General features: G+C 43.3%; 1 protein-coding gene across 1 annotated transcript in view; it reads right to left on the bottom strand.

Moving 5' to 3' along the window:
• Positions 1-24854, bottom strand: part of PAPPA2 (pappalysin 2) — a 303262-nt gene extending 278408 nt beyond the window's left edge. Inside the window, exon 1 of the mRNA XM_005540072.5 lies at positions 22931-24854. Within this exon, the coding sequence (XP_005540129.3) occupies positions 22931-23846 (916 nt within the window). The 5' untranslated portion in view covers positions 23847-24854. The remainder of the gene's footprint in view (positions 1-22930) is intronic.
• Positions 24855-27638: the final 2784 nt, after the last annotated feature.

Raw genomic sequence — 27638 nt, 5'->3', positions numbered from 1 at the left:
TTAATGTTGCTGCTCTAGATGCTGCACATGTGCCACTCTATTAATCTCTACCATAAATGTATGAGCTGAGTGTATCAGACCAAAAAACTGAGAATCAGAGAAGTTGAGCAAGTCATCCACCATCTCACAGTTAGCAAATGCCAGAAAGGTATCAAAAACAAGTCTACTTGACCAAAAAGCCCATGCTCTTTCTACTACACTAAAACATTTTAAATACGAAATAATTAGTTCTTGGTTGTTGTTTTGGGGCAAGAAGAGTGACAAGGGCTGGTGAGTGTGACATTAACAAATTTGCAGACCATTACTTGCAGATGACTGGAATCTGACTCAAAAAAATGTATAGACTAACATCCACACCTGGAAAGTTTGGAGGACAGAACAGAGTGGCTGGCCCAGCTGTTTATATCTCCCTGTTGGCCATTAGTAAGTTGACAGGCTGCCTTGCCAAACATTTGGTAAAATTTCTGGGTGGCCCTGCAGACTTTTGACACATAACATTTAGTAATCACTTCTAGAGGACCCCAAGATAAGGAGGGGCTAATGGGAAGAGCAAACAACTGAAAACTCACTTCCAAACAGGTGACTTCAATCCCCACTTCCTCCTTTTTCCTGGTTTCCCCATTTGGTATGTACCTGGCAGAATAGAATCTGTATTTGAAGGGAATGTAACAAAAAAAAAAGTGAGATAGCCCAGCTAGGAACTGCTTCTGCCCCTCAAATGCTCTAATTGTTCACCCTTTCTCTACTGGAAAGCTCCCTTCTCAGTTACTGGAACCTTCTGTCTGTGGGTTTTCACAGAATGGAGTCACCTGACCACAAGACCAGATAGACTGGGTATGCTTCAACAGTGCCCCACCACCCTAATGAGAAGGAAAAGTATAATCCACCCTTGGAATTGTAATAGTCAACTAAAAAGTGAGGAAAATATCTTCTAAGAACTGTCAGAAATCCATCTCTCCTTATTTGATGTTCTTATTTGATGGTAGTGCAAAAGAGGAAAGGCACTGTCTCATACCCTTTTCTTCCTCAAAGCCAGGTATTTCAGGAACATTGTGCCAACTTATTCCAGGGTGTTCAAATGAATGGAAAAGCAAAAAACTGCCCCTTTTATATAGGTTATATAGGCCTGATATACATTATCAATATGTATCTCTCTCTTTGTCTGAAATGCCTCCCTTCTATGGATATGCCCTTCAAAACTTACCTTAAGTTTCATCCTGTCTGTGAAGTTTTCCTTGACTACCTTAGTCAAAGTGATCTTGTTTTGCTGAACTTTGTTGAGCTGCTGCTATTTGTGAAGCAATCTGAGAGTCCCCTGATGACAAGAGCCTATCTTAGACATCTATGAATTTACCACAGGAGCAAGAAAGGATGGGTTGTATTTCCTTGTTCCCACTCTGCTCCTGAAGTCAAATGGGGTCATGAGAGACTTGACCCAGAAAACGAGCATTTCCCACAAGTCTTGGGGAATGCTAGTAACCTTGCAAGTGCGTCTGACCTAGAAGAATGATCCAAGGGGACCAAGCATGCCCCTTGCTCTGCAACTACATGTGGTTGATTTTCCCCATAATGTTAGATGAGCTTTTCCACAGCCATCACATACTAAGATGCTTTCTTCTAGATCCTACACAGTTAGATTACAGCATATGTGATAAATCTTATTGACAGCTTTTCTTGGACAAAGCCTCATTCTGGAGGGAACATTTATCCATGGCAGAGTTTCGCAGAGGAGATCATTTAACAACAAGCCAAGGTGGCAGAAGATGAAGATAAGGTCCAGGCAGAAATGCTGCTCTTGGCACAGACACATCCATGGAATCTCACTTCCAGGAAACCCCCATGGCAGAGTTCTGCTCTGTACCTCTGGGAGGACTAAAGTTAGGAGTGAGAGTCCTCCTTCTCCAAGAAGCCCCATCAGCTTCCAGGAAGGTGAAGCTCTATTCAAAAAAACAGAGGAGTCATGCAGTGTCATCAACTCTGGTAACTAAAAAAACATGCTGTGTGGTGCAAGTTTGTTTTTAGGAGGAAAATGAGCAAAAACAGGGCCAGGTTAGGTCATGACCATAAATCAACACCCTACGAGGCAAGGTCCTCTCTCAGGATGTTATGCCTGTGGCTGTCCCACACACGTACGTGCGGCCTTCTGCAGAACTACTTATCCAACACCCTGACCCCCCAGAGAGAGCCTGAGGGGAATAAAACAACCGAGAAGGAGAAGGAAAAAAAGCCATCCATCAAAGATCAGGCAAACCTGGCAGAGAGCAGGACCGTGTGAGCAGGAAGAGTGGGAGAAAGTGAAAAAAAGAAGCTTGGGGAGGTGTTTTTCAGCTGTTCTAGATAACTTTCCTTTAAGACAGGATTAGGCTTAGCTTTTTGTCTGTGACTCCAAGCTTTTACAAATAAGAGCACGGAGTGGGAAAAACCTCCTGGGGACTGTTTCACTAGCACCTTTCCAGTAAATTTTTCACCTTCTCATTACAGTCTATTTTTATTGTAGTCATGCTTTCATGTGCAAGGATAATAGAAAACAGGAGAAGAGATTCCCCTGGCCTTCCTTAGGCCACCCGTGTGCAGGGTGGAAGTCAATGAAGCAGATTTGCAGGGAGAGCACGGGGCTTGCTTTTGTGATTGCTTGAGAGAACAGGAAAACAGAATGGTGAGATGGGGGATAAGAATCTAAAGGAGTTGAAGAGGTGGCCTGCACATGATGCCCATAGAAGGCAGTTGGCATGGTTCCTGGCACAGTGTCAATAAATATTAGCTACTCTTACAGTTATTATTGCTAGTTATTAGGAATGGGGGAAGTGCAGGGAGCTAAATCAGAAGCACCAACATTTTCTACACTATCTAAAATCAGCAGCACCTATCTGGAAGTCAAGCTGAAATCGCACACAGACCTCCTGAAAGACAAGTCTGGAGCTTCTCAGATTTTACTGTGGATATGAACAACCCGGGGATCTGAATAAATGCAGATTCTGATTTAGCAAGTATCAAATGGCACCTGAAATTCTACATTCCAATAGACTATCTGGTGAAACTGATGCTGCTGAATCTCAAAGCATACACTGAGGAGCAGGACTCCAAATCAGAGCAGACCACGATCTGTGTCCTGAGGATGACCCTTTGTTAGCAGTGAGTAATGGACAGAGACTTATCCACTGGCTCAATACAATCAACATCCTCAGGCTAGTCTCCACTCCTACCTTCATCTCACTTATGACAGACACACACAAACACACACACAGCCCCCCCGCCCCCGCCATTGACATGTTTGCGTTGTGACCATTTGGGACACTTCTCTCTACTTACATATCACCTGCACAGTAACATTGGGTGACAGCAATAGGAAAAAAGAGGGTGGAAAGACACTGATGGGGTAACTCAAAAAAGAAATACAAATTTTAAGTCTTTAGTCTCAAGAAAATGTAAATGAAGTCAAGATTAAAACTTCTGTCCTTTAAGTTGGCAAAGAGGAAGAATAGTAACAGTCTCTAGATTTGGTGACACTGTGGGGAAAAGGGCACACTCATGCACGGCTGGAGTGAGAGAAAATTAGTAAACCATTCCGGAAAACCATTTAGCAACCATTTGCCAGAAACAGCCACACCCTCCAGCCCAGTAATTTCACTTCTAGGAATCATTGTTAGGGAAACAACCCAAGAACTAAAGATGAACATGGATGTTCAGAACGGCACTATTTATAATAGAGAAACAGTACAGTCCATCTGAACAATAGACTACTACCCTACCATTAAAAAATCACACGTGAGAAGAATATTTAGGGACACAGGAAAATATTCACAGCCTACTTATTAGAAAACAAAGTAAGTTCTGGGACAATACGTATGCTCTGATCCAAATGGTATAAAATAATAAATAGGTGTTAATTTCCTAAGTACAGATTTACAGGAAAAGCATTTTTTAAACTTCTACAGTAAACCACTTATCTGAGTCTGTTCATCTCTAGAACAAAACTAAAGATATATCTACTTCATTTGAAGATTAAATACATTAATACACGTAAAGCCAAACTATAGTAAACACTCAAAAATGTTAGCTGTTATTAATTATGGGCATTTTTGTCTGGTTTGCTGCCATATCTCCAGTGCCTGGAACAGAACTTAGCACATATTAGAGACTTAATAAATATTTGTTGAATATACAAATTCATGAATGAATTACACACAGGCATGCAGGGCACTGGCACGAAAACCAGATATGTTCATTGGAGCAGATCATAAAGGACATTGAATAAGAGTGAACAAGATTTGACTTTACACTCTGGGTAACAAATCAGGAGTCACTGAAGGATATCAAAGGTAAACATGGCAGATGGTGATCTAATCGGATTTATTTGTCAAAAATTGTAGTGATTATATTAAAAAATAATAATAATAATGACAATGTAAGGACAAAAATAGATACATGCTTGCCTATCGACCATTTCCATTTCTGCATGGGCCTGGGGTTAATTAGAGGAATTTTGCACACTGTGGAAAGTCAAGAAAGCAAAGGACTTGGGTCACTGGGAAGCCCACAACTGCAAAGAACCAGGTCCAGCATGCCATTGACCTGAGATAAATCTGGAGCAGCAGGGGTCTCCTTCCTAAAGAAGCTTCCTTGGCCATCCAGCAAGTATAAACATGGCTTTAGGTGCTCATCACCTACTGCCTGGGTGTCACGCATTGCTTAACAACCAGGATATATTCTGAAGAATGTGTCATTAGGCAATTTTGTCATTGTGTCATAGAGTGCACTTACACAAACCTAGAACATACCGAGGCTATATGGTACAGCCTATTGCCTCTAGGCTACAAGCCTGTACAGCATGTGACTGTACTGGATACTGCAGGCAACTGTAAAACAAATGGTATTTTTGTATCTAAACATAGCTAAACATAAAAAAGGTACAGTATCGTTGCTATGGTATTATAATCTTATGTGGCCACTATCGTATACATGGTCTGTTGTTAACCAAAACATCATTATGCAAAACATCCGTGTATTTTCTTGCTGAAAAAGTAACCCACAGGGATCAGTAAAAGCTACCTAGGTAGTCAACCTGGAGTTATCCTGTGCCTTCCAGAGAGTGGCCAATACCTTCAGGAGCCTCATGAGAATCTCCCAGGACAAGTCTGCCCCATTCTCAACTTCCCAAACTCTCTAAGCCTTGATCTAGACCCAAGAATAGCCAAAGGGAGCTGCCCAGCAGTCATTTGAAAAATTTTTTTAAAATAGTAAACGATATCCTAGGTAAAACATCAAATGGTGGGGCTAGAGCCACCATCTGGATCAACTAGCTAAATTACTAGATAAACTAAACATAATAGCTCTACAATCTCAAGCAACATAGAGAAATCCTCAATACCTCATTTTCCCCATCCAGTAAATGGAGATATTAATAGTATTAATTTATACAGTTTTGGAGAAGACAAAACTAATTTGTACATGTAAAATACAGTACTTATTATGCTCAGCACATAATAAATACTCCATGTTATTATTCCTGGCTAATATTATTATCATCTTAACATATATAGGCCTATGTCTTCAACTGTATTGTAAGTTACTTGACAGCTGGCAAATTCTGCCTTGTACTTCTCCACATTCATTTGTATCAAGGCCAACATCTTGCCCATGGTAAAAACAAGTAATTCACTAATGGATTGAATCGACAAGAGATAGTTAGCAGAGATGTCGATGGTATCCTCCAAAACAATGATGTGTCACATGACACTCTAAAAACTCCATTTCCCCTAATTTAAAAAAAAAAATCCCTTTATTACCCTTTCCCACCCAACACACACACACACATACATACACCAGTCACTCTCCACAACAAGAACAGTTACTGACTTGACCTAGCACAGCTCTGCCCACAGTGCTCCCCTCTAAAAGCATGCCAGCTGTTCATCCCCTTTGATATTACCTACGAGGGATCAGGAAGAATCAAGAGTTACGACCAGACTTGTCACTCCCCACTCATCTTGGACAATTTTCTCTAGAGTCAATACTTTGCTCCAATACCATCCATTATCTCAGTACATTTGAGAAACTTTAAATTATTTTTCCTCCAACTAAATTATTTAGTTGAAAAAGTAATATATTTTCTATGTCTAGTCATTACCCCCAAAAGAGAGAGAGAGACAGAGAGAAAAAGAGAAACTTCCTGAGTAATTTTAAACACATGATTTTTTTGGAGTGTAATTTCAACCATTTTCAATAATCTTCAAGAACAACCAGTGTGAAATTTCCTGAGCATTCTATATTCTCTGCTGGTCCTGTGACTATGGAATTCCATAAACAGCACATCAATGTCCAATGGCTAACTGGCTGCAGTTTCCATAATGAGCATATAGAATGTGAGGAGGTGTCGGGCGCTGTTCCTCAACAGAGGTGGAGAGCTACCCGTAGGCTTCTCTTTCTATCAAGATGATCTTCCACCTAAACGAAAATAGGAATTCATGTGCGTGGAATTCCAGTAGCACAACAGAAAGGATCTACATCCCCAAATGCAGAGGATAGCTCATGCAAAAGCCAGGAAGTCATACACCTTAGGGGGCGTGAAGTGGGTCACATTCCTTAACCTTCATAAGATACCTTATTGCCCAGCACCTGTCATCCTGGAAGAGACACAGAGACCTGGTGGCACCCACAGCAAGGTGCCTCAGCACTTCTCCACCCTCACCCCATCTCTCTCAAGGTTCTTTTGAGAACTCTTTGATAACTCCAATGAGGCAGCACCACACCAATTTCCCAGATTTTCCTCTTCTCAGTCAAATAAATAATTTTGAGATCCCTCTCGGAAATTTTCTTCAGGGTTCCTGTTACCAGGTACAGTTTATAGAATTAATACTACCCTTAAAAAGTGTTTAAATAGTGTTAAATATATACTCAGTGATCCAGGGACATTACAGGAGACATTATTCAAAGCAAGTGTGAAGAAAATCCTATTGCAATGAAAATGACCTCTAAGCTTACCCATCAGCTAAGGTTAGACATTAGCATGTCAGGTTTTCTTAAAGTGAAATATGGTGTGACTTTCACAGCCTTAGTAACTGTCCAATGTGTCTTATATTGCTTCAGTGTACATATCCTACTCGCACTCAATAATACCTGAATGTTTTTTGTTTTTTGTTTTTGTCTCTACCATGTGGTCACAAATAACCCAAGGAGACTCTGACTGCTTTCTAAGAAGCAACTTGTTGGTGAGGTTAGGCAACCCAGGGATCACACAAAACCAAATACTATGGCAATCAGAACCTAAAGGCTCAGAGTCTCTTTTTTTCCCCACTGGTTTGAGAGTCTGAGAGGAAACCAGAGGATACAGAGTCTGTGTGTTCTCAAATTGAACCCAGGTGAGTCTTCAGAGCCCAGTGTTCAAAGAGGATGCGTAAAGCTGACCTCTGGGTCAACCTCTGCTGTGCAATAGCTTTGGCTGCTTGGCCCCTGAGTGAGAAAGAGAAAGGTCAAGGAAACTAAGTGATCTGAGGAATTGACACAGGTTAAGTAAGGACTAAAGCCATACATTTTCTTATTGAAAATCTTTCTAACATGTTTCCTTCTGCTTTCCAGTAAGAGGCTTAAATTAGTCAGAGGCATCCTGGAGGAGTGGAAATAACACCAAATTAGGAGCCAAGAACTTGGATTGGGGTCTCAGTCTGCCCCTGTGTAATGTCAGGAAACTGCCTTTCCTTCTCTGGGTCTCACTGCCCCATCTGTGAAGGAGAGATGGGCTGGGGTGTCACCTGGGCTGTGATGCTCTGACAGCCCATGTCCAGAGTCTTCATCTTGAGGTTTATCTCGAAGGGCTTTAAGATCATCAGCCTTCTAACCACTTCTCACTACCCCATACCCTGAGTCTGTGGCCAGAGAAGGTAAAAAGGATTGGGCTGAACCCATAAGTTAATGGGCAGGTTTTGTTTCTACTGGATTCTTCTTTTGAATTTATCTTGCAGTCACATATCTCTATCTCCTACGAAATAGAATAATTAAAACATTAGAGTTCGTTAAGGATAGTGGTTATGTGGAATCTGTGTAATCAAAATCTCACTACAAATAATTTCATGCTAAGTTATATCACATTAATATACGTGCAACAAGCATTCAGGAGGAGAGTTTGCATGGACTAGAACGGGTAGAGAAGGCCTTGGGAATGAGGAATATGAGCCAGACCTGGCCAGTTTGGATGGCAGCATCTTTGGGGCAAGTCCTGGGTCCCTTCTGTGACATCACATCATCACAGAAGGGTGAAATAGCAACAGGCATTAACCAAGCCCTAACGTTCCAGGCATGGCACTCAACACACAGTTTGTATAAATGTATTTAACCACAACAATTCTGAGACGGAAATTACCATTGCCTCATTTTACAGATGAGGGATTTCAATTTGCCAAGTTCCCACAGCTAGTAAAGGGCTTGAACCCAGACCTTCAGGCTCCAGATCCTGCATTCCTAACTATACAGTGAGGGAAAGAATTTAAATGGATGAGGAGGTGGAGGTAGGAAAATTAAGGTGATGGCTTGCACAAAGGTAAGGAGCAGTTAATGAGTGAGTCATGTGGAGAGAAGAGAAAGGAACATCATTCATTCTAGGGAGTCAGGAGAGATCAAGTTCTGTGTGTATGAGGAGCTAGATTGTCCTCCATGCGTCCATTCAACGCTATTGCCCATTCGGCTGCAGGCCCAGGTGCTGGAGGGACACACAGATGATGGAGATCCATAGAAGCCCCCAGAAGCCTACAGGCTATCTGAAGGCTTCCACTGCTAAGCAGCTTGGACTTTCAGGAAGTGAGAACAGTGTGGGAGAGAGGAGGACAGTAGCAGTGTAGGGAGGCAGGGTCAGCAGAGGAGATGTTCACAGAAGGGCTGGGAATGGCAAAATGAACAGCTGCCTTCTTCAAATGTGCTTGGCTTTTGGCAGCACACCACAGTAGAGGACATAGATGCTAAGTTTCCAGAAATGCTGTAAGCAGAGAGCCAGAGGGGCTGGGACCACCTCTTGTGCCCCCTCCTCTGCCATGGCACCTGGCTGTCACCTGCCTGACCTTAGCCCAGAACCAGCCATGGCAGAGGAGGGGACACAAGGAGGTGGTCCAAAGGCCCAGCGAGGCTGCCACACCCAGGAGGGAGTGTTGCCCAAGTTTCCTTTTATCTTCAGGATCCATGCCATGGGTTTTATTATAAGGATTATAAGGATATTCTATTGTGCAATTATTTCAAGTTACTAATGTGCCTTGAAACAAACAATGTCTAAAATAGAGCTCTGCTGTGGTTAGTGTTTACTATTATTCTGCATAAAGTTGGAGTTAATTTCAAAAATAGTAATTGAATACCTACTTTGTGCTCAAGAAGCATCAGTTGAATAAATGAATTAGTGAGTGAGCGAACGGCTAATAAATAAACTGAGCTAGGAACAGTCTATAAACACATTCGATGTTAAAATAATTTCACCCTCCCAAAAGAGCAAAGACAGAAAACTAAACACTGCATGTTGTCACTCATAGGTGGGAATTGAACAATGAGAACATTTGGACACAGGAAGCGGAACATCACACACCAGGGGCTGTTGTGGGGTGGGGGAGAGGGGGAGGGACAGCATTAGGAGATATATCTAATGTAAATGACCAGTTAATGGGTGCAGCACACCAACATGGCACATGTATACATATGTAACAAACCTGCACGTTGTGTACAGGTACCCTAGAACTTAAAGTATAATAATAAAAAAAAAATATCTTCACATCAAAAAAAAAAAAGAGAGAGAGTTTTTAAAACTCCAGATTTTCAAAGGGCCGGAGAAGGAGCAAACTTCGGAGTTGGAGAGACTTCGAACTCAAGGAGTGTTTCCTGGCCCCCTGGTGGCTTCTTCTTCTGGTAGCAAGATCTACATTTCTCTAGGTATATACACTCCTCCTCTTCCTCCCACCCACGGGAATAATGTGCACCAAACAAAAGTTCTATGAGAATGAGAAAAAGACAACCCAGAAGAAGTAAATAAATAAAAAAGATAATTTCTGAAAGTTTAGAAATAAACATAGCTAAACCAAGTTGTAAATTATATCCAGTTTTTCTATGAGACAAATTCCTAGTCCACATTTGTCAGATATATGTAGATTTGTGGGGAGGAGAAAGGGGGAGTTCAGGTAGAAGGTAAGGATAACTCCTCCTTCTAGATACTACTGAGGGGAATTTAAACTTCCTAGCCATCTTCAACATCAATAGAACTTAAAGATTACCAGGTTTTCATGTGCCTACTTCCAAAGAGAATTAGTTTATCCTTCATCCTCTTATCAAATACATATTGAATGAGTTGTTTGTTATTAACTGACAAAGCACTAGGTGCTAGGAAGGCAGCAAGGAACCAGATGCAGCCTCTGACCCCAGACAGCTTACAGCCCAGTGGGAGCTAGCCTAGAATAGAAATGACTGGGCATTGGAACCATGTCTGCTTATTTAACATCAAACACTCTGTCCAGTGCCTAGCAGACAGTAGGAGCTCAATGAGCTTGTGTTCAATTAATGAGAAGTAAAATGGAAATTACAGTAGGTTTCTCTTAGTGTCTTGATAAGGCACAGTATAAGGTATCAGGAAAACGTACTGGAGAGGAAACCTAAATCAGTCTTTAGAGAGGTCAAGGAAGAGTTCCTGAAAGAGATGTCGTATTCACTAAAAATCTAGGGGGTTAAGTAAGAACAATTCAGGTGCATTTGGTTTTGGAGAGTGGTTTCATATTAGGAGAAAAATTACAAAGGATAGACATCAGGGGCTAGATGCCAGGGACAGTGGTATGTCTGTGTCACTGCTAGTGGTTTGGTGTTGCTAGAAATTGGACTGGAAGTATATGTGTGAGTGCATGTGAGTATGGTGTGAGAGCATGATTATATCATATATGATGGTGTGGGTGTGTGGTGGGTGTGCATGTATATCTGTGCACACATGTGCACATGTGTACATATGGGTGTGCAAGTTTGTGTAAGTGTGCCTGTATATATGTGCATGCATGTGTGCACATGAGTATGCACGGGTGTGTGTGTCTATTGTAGAGGCAATGATGAGACTGAAAAGGTAAGTAGGGTCTCATATGACAACTTAAGGAAGCTGAACTTTATCCTGAGGGTGCAGTGGAGTCATCTGATGGTTGTAGGCAGGAAAGTGACTTGAGCTGCTTTGTATTTGAAAATGCTCTTCTTGGTTGCAATCAAACAGCTGAAGAATAAATTGATCCCTTGGTTTAGAGATGGTCGGAATTATTGTAACCAAAACTTAGCTTTAGTTTGGTTATTGGGATGAATACAACAGGGCCAAAAGAAACTGAAGAGGCCAACCAGACAGAATTTGGTGATTGATTACTGGCATTACATGTCATGTGGAGAGCGAGGGGCAGTGATGTGAGACAGGAACTCCCAGAGTTCTTGGCTGTGTGCTGAGATAGAGGAAACAGGATAAGCAATGGTTGTGAGACGGATGAAGGGTTCAGTTGAGGAAGGTTGGGGCTCTTCAATCCTTACTGCTCCTGAGATAAAAGATAGTGACAATATAGCACAGTGGAAAAGAACTCTCAGGACAAATGTCCAGGTTCACATCTTGGCTCTGCCTGCACCAACTGTGTGACCTTGGACAGTATCCTGTTTCTCTCTATGCTCTGATTCTCCGTCTTTTTCCTTGAGTTGTCCTGGGGAGCATGTGAGTTAATATTTGTAAACAGACTGCAGTAATGCTTGGCACAGAGTAAGTGCTACAGAACCACTTGTCAAAGGAAAATTTATGCAATAGTTTCTTTAGAGTGATTGAGCTTGCATTTGCATGCTTTACATTTCTGTTACTTTATCTACCATCATTTTCCTGTGTTTATGCTGTCTCCTACTTTAGATGACCAGTTCTTTAATACAAGACCTTGAGTCTTGGATCTTTCTGAATTTAAAATAAAATCTCTCTGAACCCATATCTACTTCTGACATCTCCTCTGCCCCTTCCATCACAGCCGAGTTTCTGCATAGAGTGCAATAGACTTTGCTCCCCGTCTTCACTCCCTTACCTCTCATTCATATCTCTACTTAATGTGATATGGATGCACCCATAACTGAGGTGTGAAACTACTCTCCCTAAAGTCATCCATGATTTCCTGACTGGTAAATCCAATGCACCTACTTTAGGCCTGATGTGTTATTTGGTGCTCCTGTGCCATCTGACACTTTGAAAACTCTATCATTTTCTCTTTGTCCTAATTCTGCTACTTCCCAGTACTCTTTTTGTTTCTCTGGTTACCAGCTCTCCTTCCCTAGCCTCAACAAATCCTTTGGTTTATCCAGGCAGGACTGGTCACTCTCAGTAGCCAGGCTGTAATAATCTGTTTACATATACACATATAATCTGTTATTAAAACAAATTTAATAATTTGTTTACAGTTTATAGGCCTAAACTCTGAGCACCTTCCAGGCACAACTCCTGCCTTAGTAGTTCTTGATTCCCCAACATGTGGTTAAAGGCTTGATATTTCACTTAATAGAAGCTCAATAAATATTGAATGAATGAACAAACTAAACTACTTTTATAACCTGCCCAGAATGTAGAGCAATTATTTGTAGGAAAGATAGCAAATGCTGAGTCACCACTTGAATGATGACTCACTAACTGATTAACTTATAGGCTCTGCAATGTTCCCTCTGATCAGGTAACTGGATTTCTAATGCAGAAATGAACATACTTGCTCATCTTGATGGCCTAACCAGTTGCCATGGCAATACTTCAAATGTTCTGAGACTTTGGGTTCCCGGTTCCACATTTTATATTTGGGCAGAACCACTTTTCTTCCCCACTCAATTCTGACTCATAAAGAGAACTAGGATGTTTTTGTTTGCCCACTGAGTTTTCTTTACTGGATGTTCTCTTTTAAAAATCCAAGGAGGAAGATTGTTTTGAGACAGGTAGTAAACATGGGAAAGAAACGATGCTGTTATTTTTCGGATACAAACAGCGTAGAAATATGCTTTCTGGAAGGTGCTAGGGCAAGGGGGTGTACGATGTGAGCTGAAATTGATCTGATGAGCCCCCAGAGCAACGTAATTCCATGTACTCAAGAGCAGAAGTATGGAATCTGTGTCCTTGTTTATGACATCAGGAACTGAAGCTAATGGATGTGCACGGTATACAGGTTCAGGAGCCAAACTAAGGTGTTGCCCTTCTGTTAGTAAACACCAAATAAAGTGTTTATTTAGCCTCCTCAAGGCACAGATTAGAACAGGAAAGAGGAGTCAGACCTCCTGGCACACACATTCTGAGTGAATCACATGGTCAGCCCAAAGAAACAAGAAGGAAGTGCACAAAGGAGGAGGCAGGAGGTGAGGAAGGACAAATTGTTGCTGCTGACAAGAGAATAGTTGGATGTGTTTGGGCTGCCAAAAGTGATTCCTACTTTCCAACCCTGTCTCTGTCACTCCTGAATATTTCCAACCTGACAATCTTTGCTCTACCCCGAGAAGAGAGTCTCTGTGGGTTTCCATCTCATTCCTCTGGTCTGAGAAAGAACACACAGCTCCCAGAGGATTGCGGATGAGCAGTAATGGTGCCACCTTGGTCAGTCAAAGCCTCATCCACTGTATTGTCTCCCTGAGATGCAAAGGACCAAGAATAGTATATTTTACAGTAAATGAAAACTGGGGTATGAGGGGAGGAAAGGCAGTAACAGGTGCCAGGCACTGAAGCTGGAGTGTGGTGAATAGGATAATCACAGGCCATTCTTACAGAAAATCCCTCTACGCCACTGCCTGGAAGTGATTCTCCTTCCCCCACCTGCACCCCAAACAACTGGACGACCCCAAAGGCCCAGATCTAACCCTGTGAGTCAGACACCAAACCCTGAACAGTCTGCCAAAGAACCCAGCTGGGGCCAGACATAGAGCTGGAATCTAGGAGAAAGTTCATGGCTATGTGAGCTATGTGAGCTTCATCTTCCCTTCTCCCCTTGGTTTCTCTTCTCTTTTTCTTTCTGAAGGTGCTGCTGCATCAGAATCTGATGCACCATGACTTCTAAGTGCCTGAGTGTTTTCTGTATGCCTAGCATTGGGGATTCAGCCAGGTTGCAGGTAATAGGAAGTAATATGCTACAGGCCAAAGGTGAAGGTTCAGGGAAGCAAAAGCCCATCTTAGGATACCTTCAAGAAGCTAGAAGAGGGAGCTTGGTGAGAGAACCCACTTCAACTAGGAAGGACTCCCTGTGATTGCAGAGGCCTCAGCATCAGAGCCCCAGGTGTCTCTTCTCATTGTGCAATAATGGCACATTTCTCCAAGACCACTGAGGTGCTCTCAGATGCTGGCAGTGGCCAAACCATACTCACCAGTGATGTCACAGAAGCCCATTTTATTTTATTACTTTATTTTATTGAGACAGGTTCTTATTCTGTCCCCCAGGCTGGAATGCAGTGGCACAGTTACAGCTCACTGCAGCCTCTACCTCACCAGGCTCAGGTGGTCCTTCCACCTCAGCCTCCTGAGTAGCTAGGACCACAGGTGCATGCCACTACATCCAGCTAATTTGTGTATGTTTTGTAGAGATGGGGTTTCGTCATATTTCCCAGGCTGGTCTTGAACTCCTGGTTTCAAGTGATCCACCTGCCTCAGCCTCCCAAAGTGCTAGATTTACAGGCGTGAGCCACTGTGCCCAGCCCCCATTTCATTTTAGAGGGTCAGAGGTATAAAACCAAGCCTCTATGCATTGATGGGGATTACTAAATTGTGCAACCACCTTGGAAAACAGTCTGGGAGGGCCTCAAAATGTTAAATATATAGTCATCATATGACCCAGAAATTCTACTCCTAGGTATCTAACCAAAAGACATAGAAAAAATATCCACTTGTACACAATGTTCACAAAAGCCAAAAAGTGGAAACAACCAAAATATCCAGTAACTGAAGATTGGATACACAAAATGTAGTATATGCATGTAATATTACTTAACGATAAAAAGGAATGAAGTGCCAATACATGCTGCAACATGGATAAGTCTCAAGTGAAAGAAGTCAGCCACAAAAGATCATATATTGTATAATCCCATTTTTATGAAATGTACAGAATGGGCAAAATGTATAGAGATAAAGAGTAGGTTGCCAATGGTTATGGCTATGGTGAATTTGGAAAGGAAGGGAGGGAAGTGGGTAGGGCTAATGGGTACAGCATTTCTTTCAGGTGCCATTAAAATATTCTAAAATTAGATTTAGATAATTGATTGAGACAATTGAGATAATAGATTGAGATAAGTCTGTAAGAATACTAAAGACATTATTTGTACACTTTAAACATGTGAACTTTAAGATAAGTCACATCTCAGTATGCTTTTTTTTTTTTTTTTAAAAAAAAGGAAAGAAATAAATATAAACTCTACCTGGAGTGCTCATACCAAGAAACTAGCATGACTTGTTTCCTGCAAGAAATATCTGGGAAGTTTTGTTTATACTTCAACAAAAGGTATGTCCCTACCACTGACAGTGCCACAGTCTCTCTGTTGGAGTTATTTTTCATAGCGTGAAACTAGAAAGGAAAGCACAAAAGGATGGTGGAAAAAGCAGTTGGCAAACTACTGCTCATGAGAAAAATCTAGCTTGCCACCTGTTTTTGTAAATAAAGTTTTATTAGAACACAGGCATAGAAATGTGTCTACATATCATTTATGACTGCTTGCACATTATAACAACAGAGTTTAATTTTTTGCAACAGAGACTGCATGGCCCAAGAAGCCTAAATTATTTACTATCTGTCCTTTTACAGGAAAAGTCTGCTATCTTCTGCCCTGGACTCAAGAGCCTGGACTCAAGAGTCTAGAGTCCTGCAACTTGAATCATGGTCCACATACTAGCAGCAGCAACAGCACCTGAAGCTTGTTACAAATGCAGAATCTCAGGCTGCCCCAGACCTGTTGAACCCAAATCTGCATTTGCATAAGGTAGTTGTGTTAGTACAAGAAGTAGATGCCAATACAGGATTAAATATGTAGGATCTTACTGGAGGAGACAACTCTGAAGAAATATAGAGAGATCCTGAAAAGGCTGGGAGAGCCATCAGTCATTGCTGCAAGTCTGACTCTGAAGCAAAAAGAAAAAAAAAAAAAAAAAAAAGAGGGAAGGAAGGTGGGATGGAAGTGTTGTTGACTACAGTGCAGTCTAAGGAATTTCCTGCAAGGCCTTTTTGAGTCCTCCAGCCAAAGTCAACGACTGTCTCTCAGGAACTGGCCTGCCTTTATCCATGCCACCCCAGGGATCCGTGGCCTCAGTGCAAATGCAGTGATGTGTTTCAGAGCACAGCGCCTGGGGTCCTTGGTCCATGAAACTCCCTGCAGTGTGCAAGACGTACTTACATTGCACCTGCTACCAGGTGCATTGCCATGGCAGACAGCTTAAGAATAGTCTCAGCTGATCTCTATTCACATTGAAGTTTGAGAAGCAATGTTCTAAAGCATGAGTTGGCAAACTTTTTCCACAAAGGGCCAGACAGTAAATATTTTGGGTTTTGTGGGCCAGAAGGTCTCTTTTGCAACTACTTACCTCCACCAGTTAGCAGGGAAGTCACCACAGAGAACACATAACCAAATGGGTGTGGCTGTGTGCCAATAAAACTTTATTTACAAAAACAAGCTTCAGCTTTAGACCTGATGTGACCCATAGGCCATAACATGCCAACCCCTGCTCTATAGTTGTGGGGTTTAAACTTCCTTAAAGTAATTAAGCCCCTCCTTCCCGTGAAACAGGTAAGGAAGGGATGCTCCTATTGAAGGTGGAAAGGGAACCCTGCACTCAGTGATTTCCCCTCAGAAGCTAGGAAGATACCTCAGTAGGCAGCAAAAACAGAATCTGAAAGCCACTGCTCTGGATTCCACAAAGAGACTCCAGTTTCAGAAAGTTCCTCCCACCCTTTTATTCATCCCTAATGGGCAGTCAGCAGTCTAAATTTCTATTTTTTCTATTCTACAAACATAACTGAGAGTCTCTAATACTGTGCTAGATATTTTGGAATGACAAAAGTTAATCAGACATGCGTTTGGCTCTGGAGGAATTACCGGTGGATAGAAATGAGACATGCACATAACAAATAAGGCAGGAATCAATATGCACCCTAGAAAACCACACATGAAGAGCCCTGGAGGCAGAGACATAGAGAAAATTACTTTCCCATATGGATGAGGGGCATGGCTACAGGCTGTAAGAAGAAGGGTCATAGTCACAGTCTGGTTTACTTCTTAAACCAGATACCATACAGTCTCTCCACGTTCCTCTCTTCTTGGGGGCCATGCAGCCACATGATAAAACCTTCTATACAGAGATGCTAATTTACAACCATCAGGGGCTATGCCCTATTCACACAAGACAACTTGTGCAACTCGTACTCATCACTGTGGGTAAATCCATCCCCAGAAACCAACAGCAAGCCCTCACATTCATGGGTCGTCCATGCCTAGGGCAGGTGGCCATGACTTTGCTGCACATGTGGATCCTAACCAGGGAGCAGGGTTATAATGTGGAGGGAACTGCACAATTCCACAGGATTCTTGGAGGACGAACACTCTGACTTCAAACCTTGCTGTGATATAGGAAGAAGCAACTAAGGAGATGACTGTGCAAACCTCATCTTCAGGAAGATTCTGGGAAAAGTATAGATTTGTCTCTTCATCTGTCACTAAGTCCTATCGGATAAAGGGAGAGATCCCACATATGGCCTGCCTTTTACATTCTCTTCACATGTATGTGAATCTGCCTTCTATGAAGCTCCATATTCTACGTGGATGGCACCCTCCACCTTGTGTATAAATCTCTCTTATTGGGAGAAGGGGATGTTTCAGCATTCTGTGAAATCTCATTTCTTAGATGTCAAAAAAAAAACACTTATCAATATAGGCCTTAAACAATGGGTTTTATACATAATGTCAACAGACCCTCGCCGTCAGGAAATCGTGAAGAGTATTGAGGGTCATTTTATATGGTTTGGCTGTGTCCCCACCCAAATCTCATCTTGAGTCATAGCTTCCATAATTCCCACATGTTGTGGGAGGGACCTGGTGGGAGGTAATTGAATCATGGGGGCAGGTTTTTCCTGTGCTGTTCTTGTGATAGTGAATAAGTCTCATGATATCTGATGGTTTTATAAATGGGAGTTCCCCTGCACACGCTCTCTTGCCTGCCACCGTGTGAGACATGACTTTGCTCCTTGTTCGTCTTCAGCCATGATTGTGAGGTCTCCCCAGTCATGTGGGATTGTGAGGCACCCCCAGCCATGTGGAATTGTGAGGACCCCCCCAGCCATGTAGAACTGTGAGTCCATTAAAGCTCTTTCCTTTATAAATTACACAGTCTCAGGTATGTCTTTATCAGCAGCTTGAGAACAGACTAATACAGCTCTGAACGTTGTGTGAACTATGTGAACATGTTCATTTTTCTAGGGAGTGGACAAAGCTTTCATCAGATTTTTAAAAGGTTTTATGGCCTCCAAAAAACTTTAGCACCATTGTCCAATTTATTCAAAATAGTACTGCTCAGGCTAAAAAGAATGGATTTTTTTAAATAAAATAAATGAGCCCTTTGGGGCCTCTGATTCTACTGCATTTACAACACATTAGACTGTGTTGTAAAAAGGTCTGTTTACTATCATTCTCATTTTACAATTTAGTAAACTGAATTCCTAAGAAATTAAAGTGAATATTCCACCTAAGGAAAAATGATAGGTTAGTGGGTTAGAACCAAAGACGAGCAGGTTAACCTGCTGCTCCCAGTAATGATTGCCTCCGACTCTTAGCTCCTGCCAGGCTATGAGTAAACACAACGGCCAAACCCTGTGGTGGGCACTTTACATGCATGACTTGTTCAAGTATTGTAACGACTCTGCAAGACATCGTCTTAGTTTTCATTTTTTGGAGCTTTTTTCATTTTTATTTAAATGGAATGATATTTTGTACACATATATTTTTGTCCTTTTTCCATTTGAGGAAACCAAGGCATAGAAAAGCTCAATGGATTGCCAAAGACCACAGCCCTGATAAGCGTCAGAGATGGAATCTGATGCCGGGTCAGCCTGCCTCCCAAGTTCTACACGAGCATATACTCTAATGCTCAGATCCTCAGAGGAGAAAAACTTGTCTTCATGTCAGGGACAGTTTCTTAGACATCTTTGTGCTCCCCTCAGGGCCTTGCCATGCTTTGCATGGAAGGCACTCAATAAATATTTGTTGAATGAAGAATCCTGGGCTCAGGCTCCAATTCTGCCATGGACTTAGTGACTCAGTCTCCTGCAACTTGGAGCTGCAGGTGGTTACTCAGCTGGGCAACTTCAGGGAACATTTGAAATCAATTACGGGTGAGGAGGAACCTATTAAAATCTTCTCTTTTGTGTATGTTGGGGTTGAAAGAGAGGAAAGGAAGTTGAGAAGGAGGGAAAGGAACAGGATGGTTTCGGGGTTGGGTGCTGGAGCTTAAAAGTTACACACGTGGATGGGACAGAATTTGGCTTACATCCAGTACTCAGTTCCAATGGCCCAACCAAATGGGCTCTTGACTTCAGTCTACTCCTAGGTGGCTACATGGTCCTGAACTGCCAAGCCCCTTCCTAGCGACTCTTATGGAGGACTCTACAGTGGAGCAGTTGTACACAGTCCTCTCCTACACCTTGGTTGCTCCGTCTCTGTTACGGGAAATAGGCCGCTTCAGAAGATCTGTCTTGCAGGGACCCAGGTACCATGTCTCCCCTTCCGAGGGCCAGAGAGACGTTCAGCACCCAAAGCCTGTGAGCTCCGTGCTGTCCTCAACTCTAAATAAATGTATTCTGGCAATTCATTCTGGAATTCAACTTTCTATTTTGGAAGAATGTGGAAGTTTGGAGTGGGGGAGGGAGAGGGGAAACTTTAGTTGATTTTCTTTTCTTTACCACTTGCTAAAGTGCAAGTTAGTCACAACCCCAAAAATGACACTTTTGCCCTTTCACATAAGCCCCGCAAAAAACACTTGCATAAAGCTGACCCCAAGGGATGCCTACGAACAACATTCTGGGAGAGGACAATTAAATACATACAGCCCAGAGCCAGGGCAGGACAGTCCTCCAAGAAATCAGAGACATTCCCCACTACGTGGCTGCCTACTCTCCTGTGAATGAAGCAACACTGCCACCTAGTGTCCTGTGTAGAAAGTATCCTCTAAGACACCCGCATCTGGGACTGGGGAGGAGAATGTTCCTCTGTAAATGGCTATGGCTGCATTGCTTGAAGTCTCTGTTGAAGAAAAAAATGCCCTAAGTTGGGTAGATTAAGGATTGGGAAACTGGGTTTAAGTTGAGTAGACAGAAGCTACGCTTTGAGAGCTGTTGAAAAAGTGTAGGGGCCAAGTCTCGCAACACCTCGGATCATTCCCAGTGGAACAGCAGAATTGCTGAATTGTATGTGGCTCCCAGGGACATGATTCTATTGTCATTCTGCATAGGGGGACATGATTCTATTGTCATTCTGCATAGGTGAAGGCCAACCATCCTAGGAATAGACAATGACCAGCTCAGGGGCAAGTGCTGTATGGAAGAGAAGGAAGATGGTCTGGTCTGTCCATAGGCATGAGTAGATTAGGGCAAATGCCTTTCGCAACATTATGGTTCTCAGGCATGGAGACCACAGGTGAAGTGTAAGCAGCTAAACACAGTGAGTACGCAAGGATGCCCAAGCCCTCAGGAGCCCTGTTGCTAGAATCCTGAAGAATGAAACCATGTTCCCAACCTCCCTCTTTCCCAGACCTTTACCCTACATCTTTACTGAATATTTTCTGATGTACAGAAATTGAAAGAAAAATACAGAGTGGTAGGTGGAGATGAGATAGCCCTGGGCATTCCCTGCCCTCAACCTTTCTGCTGTAGACCTAAGGGGGGAAATGTCAGTACACCACAAGGATACTTTGATTTGAAGAGAAGGAAAACTCAGAAGCTAGACAGTTTGCAAAAGATTTCCTGCCCAATTTTACATGCTTACAGTTAAAAGAGTTCAGATGGGCACTTTAGAGAAGGATCTGAGTGGGTGCTGTGGCAGTGTTGGCAGCGGTTGGTGGCAGTGGACAGGTGGGCAAGGGAGAAAGATGTCCTGGGGTGGGGATGAGGGAGGTGCCATGAGAAATGCTGTAACTGGAATCAAATCATGACACTGCTTTCCTCTATGCAGAGCATCAGACAGGACACAGGAGGGACAGGGCAGGAGTCAAGTTTCCCCAGGTTTGGCCTCTAGTAACCCAAAGCAGTAGCCCCTTAGAGCCTCCCACATAGACTCCTATTGGATCTTTCTCTCATTTTCTTCAGCCAGGGAATTGATCCCAGGTCTTTACGTTGCTACTGCAAGAGGAGGGGAAAGCAGAGTTGTGGGTCTTAGTCTAGACTGCAAGCACACAGTTTCCCTGGCAGATGGGTACTAGGAAGCAAGATTAAGCAGCACAAAGATGTCATCTGGGAGAAACTGTGGAGCTGCCAACTCTGATCAGATAATCATCTCATTATTTCTTCCATTTGGCCCCAGAATAAGGATTTCCTTCTACTCTTTCTCTTCCCCACCTAACTTACAGCCCAACCCTTCTTTCTCCCCTTTCCCCACCCCCTCTCCCACCCAAAAATAAAATACAGCAAAACCACAAGACTTGAGGATGCTCAGTGTCTGGGAATCCCAGCTTCCGAAGAAGAAATCACAGCCAAAGGGGGGGAGACAGAGTGTCCGGAAGGGATGTTCCAGCAACACCCCCCTTGAAAGAACTTCCCTCCTTGCCAACTTCTTTCCTTCTTTCTGAAACTTTCTTGCAGGCAACCAGTAACCTGAGAATTTTTTCTTAATTTGGAAATTTTTCAAGCAATTCAAGTGTCCTGGAGTTCTATTCCCAGCCTGCATTGCATGCCTTTTATTGCCTCAGTTTCCCTATCAATATAATGGAACTGGAAAACATGAAAGGGCACTGTGGATAATTCAAATTAAGCAGATTATATGGTTCTACTATGCACCTTGCTTTGTGTTAGGTTCTGTCATGGGGAATTCAAAAGGATAAGGTACTAAATGATGAAATATCATGTCTAATCCATGACCCCTTGCTTCATTACAACCTTCCCAGTAAGGCAACAGGAAACAGTTACTCTTAACCTAATTTTTCTTTGCCCTTCTGGGTGACTCTCCATGAAAACCAAGATCTGTGTATAGTGGAAAACAAATGTGGGTCATGTTCCCAGGCAAGTGCTCCTGATCAAAACCATGGAGTTATACAGGTTTCATTTTTTAGGTCGTTACAACAGCAGGCCTAGAAGTCGGGATCTTGGCTTATAAGTGCTCACTTTTTCCAGTGGGCCCTACTGTTCCTAAGCTGGACACATGATTGCTGGGACAAAGTGAAGGGAACTCCAGGACCTGGACCAGAGGGTAACTTTCTGCCAAGATCCAGGGCACTCAGAGAAAAGGAATCCAGGCAGGACCTGACAGCTGTGTACCTAGCAGCCTTGTTTCCTCACCGCCTGGACCAGCCCAGGTGTGACTCATTGCTCAGGTCCTTGGATTCTCATCTGTCTTCAAGGTTGCCTGGGTATTTCATATTGGTCTACCAGCAATGGAGTGTGAAACCCCTTCTCTTTTGGCAAAGAACCAAGGAGCTCTATGACTTCAAACAGAGGTAAGAGAGCTAAAGTCTCCTAAGTGCAAGCACAATGTATAGAAGGACATGAGATCAATACAAGGTACAGAGGCTGATATGGCTAGAGTCACTATCTCCTTTTTGATGGTGTCTGGAATCCTGCTGGGCTGATTACTAACGGCCCTTCCCCCTCTCCCTGGCTAGCCCTTTCTGGCTTTCCTGTTGGGTCCCCTTCCCATCCTCGCTCCTTATATCTGACCTGTCAGAAATAAAGCCAGCCAAACCCTCAGGATCTCAGAAAGCCCAGGAGAGGGGTGTTACCTGCGATGATGGCTGGGTTGTTCTGTCCTCCCTCCGGTTTAACCCAGGCTTCCACTGTGAATGCCTCCCGGGGAATCTCAGCCAGCACTTCTGGACGCAGCAGCAGCCGCTCCCGCCTCCCAGAGAAGTATAAGATGGGCAGTCCTACTTGGGAGTTAAAGGTCTCTGCTTCCCGGTAGGAGTCCTCTCCACCATTTTGGTTGCTTTTGTCTGGTGGACTCTTTCTGACCCTGTGTTTAAGGGAGTGCTTGGACCAAGGTTGGAAATGTGAAGAGATATCGGAGTCTCCCCACACATCTTCTGCCCGCCTCTTCCACACTTGGCGACGCTGCCTGGACTTGGTCCAGCCCCTCCTTTGGGTCTCTGGTTTGGGTTCCTTCGGGGTTGTGAAAATGGTGGCAGTGGTGGCAGCCACAGCTGAGCCTTTCTGAGTCCCAGCCTCACCTAGAGACTCCTTGGATCCTTGATTGCCAAGATAAGTGTCATCATCTCCCAGCAGCTCAGATTGCCCAGTAGGACTATTCTCTACCCATGGGGCAGGTGGGTGTTCAACTGCACCCCTCAGTCCTGCTGGATTTTCAGTCAGGTCTCGGGGAACAAGGCTCACAGCATTTCCTTCAGTGTCTGGTCTGCTGCGTCCTGTATGACGGATTTCCTGCTCCTCCACGGAGTAGGGCCTTAGGTAGTTCCCAGCCCTGCTGGGGTAGACTCCAAAGAGGTGATGCTGTGGAGAAGCTCTGGGTCTTCGAACCTTGGCCCCTAGCCAACAACGTTCTCCTTCCAACAGCACCTGATTCAGGTGTTCCCTCTCAACCAAGGATTTCTTGCGTGTCCAGCCCAGCTCAGAGTTGGCAGAACAAAGTGCCCACCCAGCCAAAATCGCCAGGCTTATTCTTAGGATATTTAAGCACATCATACCTCCCCTAGCTCTTTCTACAGAACCAGAAGTCAACTTCTGGGTACCACACCAGAGTGATGGGCAGATGAGAAAGAGGCAGCTAGCAATGGATTTGCAGTCACCAGGGAAACTGTTTTGTTCACAGACCAAACTTTTTCAAATAGCCCCAAGAATGCCTCTGCTGGCTACCTGTGCTGGCCACTCTGCCAGCGTGGCTTCTATGCCTCCCCGGCGCGTGTGCTTCCTGCACGCTTCTCCCTTGACCTCTCTCCTCTTGCTCTATTTTAGTCCTTGCAGAACGAACTTAATTTCTCTTGGTTCCTTTGAATTTCCTCCCAGAAAGCTCAGATTTCTTTTTTTTTTTTTTCCTTCTTCTTCAATAATCCCTCCCCTCACTGATAGTAGAAGAGAGACCCACAGGCATGAGCCAAGTGTCTCAAATACACACTCACAAACAAACACTCTTCGCTACCTGAAGTCATTCAAAATAATCTTATTCTCTAATTTTCATTTCTTTCTCTTCTTCCTTCCCTGTGAATTACCTTCTCTTTTTGTAGTCCTTAAGTCAAAATAAGTTCACCTTAAAACAAATTGCTAGAACTTTTACACAGAAACATGCAATTTCATGCTTCTTATTTTAAAATGCAAAAATAATCTAGGGGCACAAAAATCCAAGCTGGTACTTAACTTTCATTCTCCAGATGTCCTCAGTCAGGTCCCCATCCAGCTTCCAGTCTGTCCGTGAGGGTTAGAATGTTTCCTTCAGTTTGATGCTTGGGGTTGTTGGTTGTTGAAGGATTTTAATCCCTCATACAACTTGTTGGTAGGTTGCAAGTCTCCGTAAAGTTCTTTGGGGTGCCAGTTTGCTGTTCTAATAACCTTATGAGTCTGGGAGCTCTTAACTTCACCTTCTAGGAGTCTTATGGGTTCCTGGGAAGATCGGGAAAAGAGCAAAAAGAAGAGTATATACTTCAGGGGACCTATTCTCTCCAGTCTCTCCTGCTCCCCTTGGTTCCCTTTCTCTCTGCCTGTAGATATCTTCTTGTTTTGTTTTGTTTAGTTTTGTTTTTCATTTAAAGACAATGATGATGTCAAAGCTAGTAAGTTCAATGCATCACTCCACCTACTCCTCCCTGTCCCCTCCTTCCTCCTGAAAACCTCCCCACCTCACCAAGGCACAGGGGACAGACACTACTCTTGGTTTCCCCAGTAAACATCTCGGGCTTTCTCTTTCAGCAGCCGCAGCCTACACAATCAATAGCAAAGAATCAATACTGTTTTGGAGTACTCTTCTCTGTGTGTATTCTCTCTCTCTCTCTCTCTCTCTCTCTCACACACACACACACACACACACACACACTTACTGTGAACCCATCTACCTACTGCCTAACAAGCCCACACTAACCTTTCAGGGATCCCTTGTATCTTTCTTTTGTTTTGTCACAAACAAAACAAATGAAGTATTTTTTCTCACTTTGATCAATCATTTGGGATTTAAAAGAACAATATCTTAAATTCACTTTAAATTGGACATGGGAGAAAGGAGAAATCAAGTATCCTGCTGTGAGAAGTATTAAATGGAAATGCCATGAATTCATACTACATAGATCTTCTTTTTATCTCAGAAGTTTCTCAATCTCAAGTTACTAAAAGTCACCATATGCTGAGTGAGCAAATAAACAAATGAGATGTTCAAAATAAGTAATTTACCAAAATGAACAGCTAGACCCAAGCAACCATGTTTCCAATTGATTTGAAATGGATAGAAAGGATGGGGAAGAAAATGTCATAATTTTAACCTATGCAATGTTTGCCTAAATGCCTCGATAAAGGCTTTCTCAAAGGGTCCCCACCCCCCAAAAGCATGTGCATGTACAGAAATACATACATGTATACATGGACAAACACATGGCATGGTTCTGAATTCTTAACACAAGTAAGGATGTCTGACCGCAGGTGGTATGAAACAGTAGAGAAACGCATTGTGTCCTTCATTCACATAATAAGAAAAATCACTTACACTTTTAAAGTCACTGCTTGTGTTGCCCACATCTAAAACATGCAGTCCACATACTCTGGAGTAAGATCACACTGCCTCTTCTGCCTTGAGTCTCCTCATCATCTTCTAAACTCCTCTACCCCAACTAAGAACTGACTTGTTTGCATTATAAATGCTGTATCTTAAACACTTCATTCCCAGTATGTCCTGTTTCCTTATGTAGCATCCACTGGAGCCTCGATGCAAGTCCCCCAAGAAGATATCAACTCAGGCACGTGGCTATTACTAAGCAGATACCCCTCAATCCTAGACTGCCCTTCTTCCTTCCCTTCACTTTTGACTCAGTTTTCTCTCTCTCTCCCTCTCTTTCTGAAGCAGCTCAAGAATAAAGATTAGGGCTCTGGGGAGGGGGATATAAAGAAAGCCAGGAAAGCAGAGGGAAGACAGAGAGAGGAAGCAGAAAAGAAAGGAGGGAAGGAAGACAGGAGGTTTAGTTCAAGTAAAGGGAAGATACTCAGGTAAGAAAAGAAGTAAACTTCCCCCTCCCGCATGCCACCCCATAACCCTCAGAAAAAGGTTTCCTACCATTCATTTCAGGAAGGAGGGATAACACAGCCAGGAAGAAGAATTCCGCCTGCTTTTCTCCCCCTTTTAATGTGTAAGGGATCTTGCATCCCCTATAGGTCTCTCCTGGCTCTCAGCTTCTAGCAATCCATTCATAAGGTTTCAAGAAGCTACACAAAACTCAAGCTTCCAGTTTAGTTTCTCTCTCTCTCCCTTCATTCCTTTGCTCACCACTCTCCTTCAGCTCTTGGCAGTCCCAAGTTAAAAAAAAAAATGTTGAACCATTTCTGTGTTTTCCTCCTGTTGTAACTTTTGCTGTGACATCATAACCCTGCCCACCAACACCCCACCTCCCTCTCCTTTCCATCCCACCCCTCATCAGCCCCATACCCGCAACACACACCCCCACGGAGAAGAAGGGCTCCTGTCAGTTCCAATGTGTGAAAAACACAAAGCTACTAGAAGGTGCCCCCTCCCTCCCTCGGCCCCCCTCCTCTCTTCCCCCTCCCTGCCTTACCCACCGCTCAGCCTCGGCTCTCTCAAGGCTTTTAACAATGATCCCATCTGTTTGACATGTGCGGAAAGGTGGGCTGGATTCAAATAATCTGTCAAGTGAATCAGATCAAAAACACAGCAACCCCCTCCTCAATTCCATCACACATACACACCCCCGAGCAAAAGTGTGAGGGAAGTCAGGCTTGCACAGCACCCACCCTCGATGCCAGGGAGAAAGACACCAGACATGCCAAGGGAAACCCAAATTTATATAGACATAAATTCTGTTGCTATTTGTTTATGACAAACACCCACACCCCAAGTCCCCTACCCCTCTTCCCCAAACCCTGCCACTCCGCAAGTGCACAGACTTGAAAGCTGGTCGAATCTGTTTTGAAATCTCCAAGGAGAGGGTTTTTCCCCCTTTTTTTCACTCCAAAGCACTATCTGTGGCGATCAGACTGAGCAGGGTTGCCAGCAAATGCAGGAGGCCCCTTCTAGGGTACAGGCTTTCAAACCAGCGAAGCTAGAGGGAATGGATTTAAGGACACACAGCAGGAGCTGGCTGGATTCATTTTATTTTGACGGGGGTAGTTGGGGGAGGAATATCATTTCTGAAATGCCCAAGGAATGAAGGGAGAGGATATGGATTTCTTAAACAGTTTTTTTGCAAGAGGAGCGGTGTCTTGTTCTGCAGGTAAATCTATAAGGCAAGAAATTGGAGCTTACAGATAAACAAGGACCAGGACGGA

Source organism: Macaca fascicularis, chromosome 1 (genome assembly GCF_037993035.2).
Source record: "Macaca fascicularis isolate 582-1 chromosome 1, T2T-MFA8v1.1".
In the NCBI taxonomy this organism is placed as follows: domain Eukaryota; kingdom Metazoa; phylum Chordata; class Mammalia; order Primates; family Cercopithecidae; genus Macaca; species Macaca fascicularis.
This window is presented reverse-complemented; position numbering and strand designations above follow the sequence as displayed.